This window comes from Conger conger, chromosome 16, assembly GCF_963514075.1.
Source record: "Conger conger chromosome 16, fConCon1.1, whole genome shotgun sequence".
Classification (NCBI taxonomy): domain Eukaryota; kingdom Metazoa; phylum Chordata; class Actinopteri; order Anguilliformes; family Congridae; genus Conger; species Conger conger.
In genome coordinates, this window is record NC_083775.1 from 33,155,404 (window position 1) to 33,162,274 (window position 6,871).

At 44.6% G+C, this 6,871-nt stretch overlaps 1 protein-coding gene across 2 annotated transcripts in view; it reads right to left on the minus strand.

Annotated features, from left to right (window-relative positions):
- The window catches only part of eftud2 (elongation factor Tu GTP binding domain containing 2), a 22,118-nt gene extending 15,823 nt beyond the window's left edge, over nucleotides 1–6,295 (minus strand). Inside the window, exons 1-9 of one of the 2 annotated variants that reach the window (XM_061223568.1) lie at nucleotides 6,159–6,295; nucleotides 4,514–4,633; nucleotides 3,569–3,731; nucleotides 2,892–2,970; nucleotides 2,379–2,454; nucleotides 2,009–2,074; nucleotides 687–722; nucleotides 498–588; nucleotides 258–340 (exon numbers count right to left, since the gene is read on the minus strand). In XM_061223568.1, the coding sequence (XP_061079552.1) occupies nucleotides 258–340; nucleotides 498–588; nucleotides 687–722; nucleotides 2,009–2,074; nucleotides 2,379–2,454; nucleotides 2,892–2,970; nucleotides 3,569–3,731; nucleotides 4,514–4,615 (696 nt within the window). In that variant the 5' untranslated portion in view covers nucleotides 4,616–4,633; nucleotides 6,159–6,295. Of the gene's footprint in view, nucleotides 1–257; nucleotides 341–497; nucleotides 589–686; nucleotides 723–2,008; nucleotides 2,075–2,378; nucleotides 2,455–2,891; nucleotides 2,971–3,568; nucleotides 3,732–4,513; nucleotides 4,634–5,233; nucleotides 5,322–6,158 lie in introns of those variants that run through there. The other variant, XM_061223567.1, reaches the window with a different exon arrangement.
- Nucleotides 6,296–6,871: the final 576 nt, after the last annotated feature.

The window sequence follows — 6,871 nt, forward strand, 5'->3', positions numbered from 1 at the left end:
AAACACAGAGAAACAGAGGCACTGGGAATCAAACACAAAGACACAGGCAGAGATAATCAAACACAGAGAGACAAGCACGGGGAATCAAACACAGAGAAACAGAGGCATGCGTGGGATATCAAACAGAGCCAGGCACAGAGAAACAAACACAGGGCCAGGCAGGCACAGAAAATCAAATGCAGCCAGGTACAACTAATCAAACAAAGAAAACAGAATCAAGCTTTAGCTCTGAGACAAACGGAGGAAACTCTGCTCACCCCTTCCGCTGCGTCGATGAAGAGGACAATGCCATCTGAAATCCGGATCCCTGACGTCACCTCATCTGAGAAGTTCACATGGCCTACGGACACAGACACACAGGGCATTATATTTTTGAACAGAATGATAAATTTAAATGAATTTGTATGTTTTTTTTGGACTTTTTCCGCCCACTTTTTTCTTGCAGACAAAACATCCTTGTCATTGATCCTCAGAAACCCCCGCAGAAGTGTACACACCTGGTGTGTCCATGATGTTGAAGAGGTAAGACTTGCCCCGGGAGTCGGGCAGTACCATTGTGACGGGGGTGCTCTTGATGCCGACTCCTCTCTGTGAAGAGACATACGATGTAAGACAGATGACACAGCGCGGCGATGTTACAGGTGGTTTACTGAGATATCCGACCACGGGAGCCTGCTGGGTCTTACCTCCTGCTCTGTGAAGAGGATATCTGTGTACCGGAGCTGCAACGAGGAAAACACCCATGAGTGCACTCATAATAATCACCAATACTCACCAGTATGCACTGCTAATGACCATAGTCACTAACACACTCACCAGTATACACTGCTAATGACCACACTCACTAACACACTCATCAGTACACACTGCTAGAGACCACATTCACCAACATACTCACCAGTATGCACTGCTAATTACCATATTCACTAACACACTCATCAGTACACACTGCTAGAGACCATATTCACCAACACACTCATCAGTATACACTGCTAATGACCATACTCACTAACACACTCATCAGTACACACTGCTAGAGACCACATTCACCAACATACTCACCAGTATGCACTGCTAATTACCATATTCACTAACACACTCATCAGTACACACTGCTAGAGACCATATTCACTAACACACTCACCAGTACACACTGCTGGAGACCATATTCACCAACATACTCACCAGTATGCACTGCTAATTACCATATTCACTAACACACTCATCAGTACACACTGCTAGAGACCATATTCACTAACACACTCATCAGTATGCACTGCTAATGACCATATTCACTAACACACTCACCAGTATGCACAGCAGGAGACCATATTCACCAACACACTCATCAGTACACACTGCTAATGACCATATTCACTAACACACTCATCAGTATGCACTGCTAATGACCATATTCACTAACACACTCACCAGTATACACTGCTGGAGACCATATTCACTAACACACATCAGTATACACTGCTAATGACCATATTCACTAACACACTCACCAGTATACAAGTGACAAGAAAATTGACTTTTCATGAAGTGTATTGCAGATGTTTTCAGAATTCCCGGTTCATGCCCACACATCGACACATCCTGGAGCTACAGATTCATCCCCTCTGAACTGCTTTACATCCAACCATGTGGACCTTCTAGCTTACTTGCTAGCTCTAATACCACAACTATTACTATCTCAACCTATAGACTAGCGGACAATGGGCATGCCCCTATAGCCAGGTTCCTCCTGATATTTCCTCCCATCGGGGAGTTATTTTTATTATTTTTTTTAATAGCCACTGTTCTACCCTAAGGGAGTCGTTAACCTCATACGCTATTTTGTTACTTAGGGCTGATTTTTCACAGTTTTATTCCCTTCTGTTTACTATGCGAAGCGTCTGTATGGCTACCGTGAAAAGCGCTATACAAAACAAAATGTAATAGAATTTAACGATCCTTTTTCTGATAAATAGAATACAAGTCCGGCAGGCTGTGAGACACTCACATCACTGTCGTCGCGCTTGCGGATCTCCGGGTGCGTCTGTTCGATCAGGCAGTCCACAAAGCAGGTCTAACAGGGGCAAACAACATTCATTTAGCACAGTCCAACAGGGGGAAATAAACAGACGGGTTATTCACCTCATTTCACTCCAACAGGGAAAACTGCGTGTAGCCAAGTGGCTAAGGTGCAAAATAACACTAACCCTTGAGCAAGACCCTAAACCCCGTATTGCTCCAAGGGGGGTCGTCCCCTGCTTAGTCTAATCAACTTTAAGTCACATTGGATAAAGGCATCAGCTAAATAACTAACGTAACGCAACATAAAAGGTCAACTTCGATGTTAACGGAACAGAACTGGACAGGACCGCCCTCACCTTGCCATGGTGCAGGTGCCCACACAGGGTGATGTTCCTGATCAGTTCGGGACTGTCCATCAGGTCTGCCAAGAACCTGCACACACAAGACACTAGGCTGAGTGGGGTGTCATACAATAAATCATGCAATGCTGATGAAATGATACAAAATAATCAAAATAAAAGACAGTGAGTGGAAAACCGTGCTAAATGTAACACTGAGCAGTTCGAATGCTCATAGACAGGAGCCCAAGCACATGGATACTCAAATCTGGCCCTCAAATCCAAATCCGGCCCTGGTTTTCTTTTCTCCCAGGTAATCAACTGAACCATTAGTCCCGATTAGCCAGACTGTCTTCACACCTGACTCCCAGGTAAAGGGAGGGAGGTAAACCAGCAAATATTGACCATTTCAGCTCAATCAACGGCAACAACTTCACAACACCAAACATCGGTACAGCTGATACATCAGTCCACCACTGCAGAGTATCCACCCCGCCACCAGGCGGAGCCGGTGAGACACGGGGCACTCACTCCATGTCGTAGACCGTGGCAGGCAGCTCCTGCTCCATCAGGGTGAACTGCTTGGTCTTCACGGGCTTAATGATGGGCTCTGAGACAGAGAGGAAAGAGAGGAAACAATCATGGGTAGGCTATTCTGGGCGGCCCGTAGCGTAGTGGTTACGGTACATGACTGGCAGCCGCAAGGTCGGTGGTTCGATCCCCGGTGTAGCCACGATGAGATCCCCACAGTCGTTGGGCCCTTGAGCAAGGCCCTTAACCCTGCATTGCTCAAGGGGAGGATTATCTCCTGCTCAGTCTAATCAACTGTAAGTCGCTTTGGATAAAAGCGTCAGCCAAACGTAATGTTATGTAATGTAATGGTCCTGGAGGGCCGGTGTGTATGCAGGCTTTTGTTTCCACCAATTGTAATAATTGTAATTCCACCAATTACCCTGGCAAAATGAGCTTATTGGCTGCACATCCAGCGCCAACACCGGTTCACTTGTATAATGTCTTGAGCAGTCATTTGTATATGCGGCAGCTACAACTACAGTGTCCTCAAGATGGTATTGTGCTCAAGTACAGGAGTGAACCAACACCATTTCTAAATGGTGAAAACGAAATGAAGGTAACCGGTGGGAACAGAAAGCAGCTGGCAGACCGGCCCTGCGGGACCGGAGCAGGGCCCCCGCGGCGCGGGGCCTGACCTGTGAGCGGCTGCGTGTCCTCTTCCTGGACGATGGTCTCCACCTCCGGCCCGTACACTTCCTCCGCCGTCGGGTAGTACTTCTTGTCCTCGTGCAGCACCACCTCCATCCCCGGGGCGTCGTCGTCTGCGTCTGCCGGCTCTTCGTCTTCGTCTTCATCGGCCTGGGCAAACACGGACCGTGGGGTGTTACGAGGACACGGTGCGCTACCGTTCAGAAAGGTCTTAAGACAACCGCTGCCATTACGGGAGAATTACACTACAAAATCCATGAATTTGGTGAAATTGTATTTGTACAGCAAGTTTTACAAAGAGCATTGTCACAATAGCCAGGCCTGAGCCCCCAAAAGCACTCCTAGAGCAACAGTGACAAAGAGAAGCGCCCTGGCAGGTAAAAGGAGGAAACCCAAGCAGACCTGGGTCAAATGCATAATAGTTCTGGAGTCAAATCCTTTCCTTCACTTTACTGAGCTTGCCTGGAGTAGGGGAGCTTGCAAAAAAGTGCAAACCCTGCCTTCTGATCCTCCTGGTTGGCTCAATTACACCAGGCAAGATCAATTGAGCACAGAAAAGTATTTGAATCTAAATCAATGATGTATTTGATCCAGGTCTGACTCAGAGGACGGGGGGCATCTGCTGCTGGTTGGCAGGCATAAAGCAATGGGGCTAGCATATGACTGCTCTATTTAAAAGGGTAAGACTACTTTTGAAAAGCAATGTTGACTGAGGAAACATCTGCCAGACCTTCAGAGATACGGGCGGCCAGTAGCATAGTGGTTAAGGTACATGACTGGGACATGCAAGGTCGGCGGTTCGATCCCCAGTGTAGCCACAATAAGAGCCGTTGGGTACTTGCGCAAGGCCCTTAACCCTGCTCAGTCTAAATTTAGATAAAATTGGACATGTAATGTAATGGGTGCTTCAGGGATAAGGCTTGCGAATATACCTCATCTGCATCATGGTCATCCGGCCCCAGATCGTCATCATCGTCTGAGTCCAACTCTGGGCCGATGTAGTTCCCAAACTCATCGTACAAATCCGTCTCCATGGTGAGAAGGCCTGAACGCTAGAGAGAAAAGCACAGTTATGACATGACGGTGAATATCTTCATAACGTCCCCCCGAGTCCACAATCATTTTTTTCTCAAATATCGAGGCATATCGAATATTGTTAAAAATTATATTTATGCACAAACAAGTCTTTGCAACCTCCAACTCCCAAGAGCTTACTTAATAATAGGGATTACAGAATTATATACACTGGCATTGATTGAACACGAAAATAGATTTTGTCTGCCTTTATATTCTCCCAGCACATACAATCACAACGCTGATTAACACCAACAAGCCAAACTGAGTGTCATCTCAAATCTTCCCATTAATTTCTGAAGCATATAAACATTTCTAAGGCACTTAAGAACTACACAAAATGTGTAATATACACAATCAGTGCCAAAACTCCTATTTCTACATATATAAAACATAATAAATGTCATAAAGGCTAACATCCAAAATAAAAGGGAAATAATGTGTCAAAGGGTAAAACTAAATAAAAATGATTTCAGCCAAACTCTTAAAGCTTTTTAATAAGAATGTTTTGAGTGCAGGTCCTGGGAGATGGTCAGCCAACACCAATCACTTAAGTTTATGCTGCTGAATCCACACACCTTGTTCTCAAGGCAATAATTGAAAGGAAACTGCAAAAACATATTGAGACTGCAGATAGTGTGTGTGTGTGTGTGTGTGTGTGTGTGTGTGTGTGTGTGTGTGTGTGTGTGTGTGTGTGTGTGTGTGTGTGTGTGTGTGTGTGTGTGTGTGTGTGTGTCCAGGTCTGGGGGTTCCAGTCTCATCCGTCAAGGGCTGGTGTGGGTGCAGGCTGGCGTTTTAGGCACGCACCATCACAACAGATTCAACGAGTTAACTAATCGTTGTCTTCAATCAAACCTCGTTAAGTAGAATCAGGTGTCTTAGTGCTGGGCTAGAACAAAAGCATGCATCCACAACTGCCCGTTTTGGATTAAACTGAACAGCCCTGCTTAGAGAATCAACTCCACAGTTGGGAGGCTGCATAACCTGATTTTAAGGTGAGACTGACAATAGAGCAATGCTTGTTACAGAGTTAGCGAATGTTACTTTGAATGAAATTAAAATTACTTTTGTAATTTTAATGTCATAGTAAAATAGAATATTATTTTACTATAGTAAAATTGAATATTCAGAATTATTACGGCCTTTCCTGTACAAAACATACAGATTCAACAAACCCCACATTGATACTGACCACAGCGCAAAAATGGGGCCTACCTTGGTAGCTAGATATTTTAGAGGCTTGCGTCAACTAACTTATTGCTAAAATGCTGTATACTCATGGACGAATTACTCCCGTCATAACTCGCCAGCTTATATTTCCAGAACCAGTTCACTTGTTGGCTAGCCAGCTAACATTTCATGTTGTCAATGAATGGAAAGGTAGCCAGCAGCAGCCATGCACGATTGAATTTAGCTAACCGGAGCTAGCGCGCCATCCACAAGCTTATCTCCGTAGTTGCATATTTTCCACTGGTATTGTAAACAACCCATGATCAAGCTTACCTCTGTTTTCGAAACAAAGAATCCGGTGGTCTAGATCGTCTAAATGTTTATTTCTTTTAGAAAATCTTAACTCGCGTGTCGGCAGTGTCGTTTCAGCACTGTTTCCAAACCTTGCACAGGAGAGGACCGCAAACGCATTTCGTACGTAGATGACAAAATTAGGGTGTCCCTCGTATTGCCTGATTTAAAAGAGGCCCATGGATTTTCTAAAACATGCACAGTTTAAAAAGCCACAAAAATAACACTAACTGAGTATTTTAATAACTAATTAATTCCATTAAAGCAATTAATTCACGCGATAAATCTAACTTTTTTGTGAAAAAGAAACGGGCAGTCGTGGTTCGCGTTCCTCGCGCGCAACTAATGGCAGTTGAGCGGGGCAAATAGGCTACAGGTTAGTTACTTTTAATAACGCTTTCTGTAATGACATCAGCCAAACATACATAATGCTGTAAAGTAGTGCAAATAGTATTCTCATGTTTTAGACCTTGATTCATTTTAATGAATGTTACATGCAATACAAATTACACACATCAACACAATAAGAGCATCATTAACCTGACCTATCGGAGATGTGATGAAGCTGGACCTTAAACATGCAGAATTTAAAGTGATCTGTTGAAAGTAAAATGTGTTCACAGCGATGGCTGACCGTGTTCAGAGCTGAGATGCTACATGTTGCCATCACAACAAACCGTGGTGTCAAGTACCAA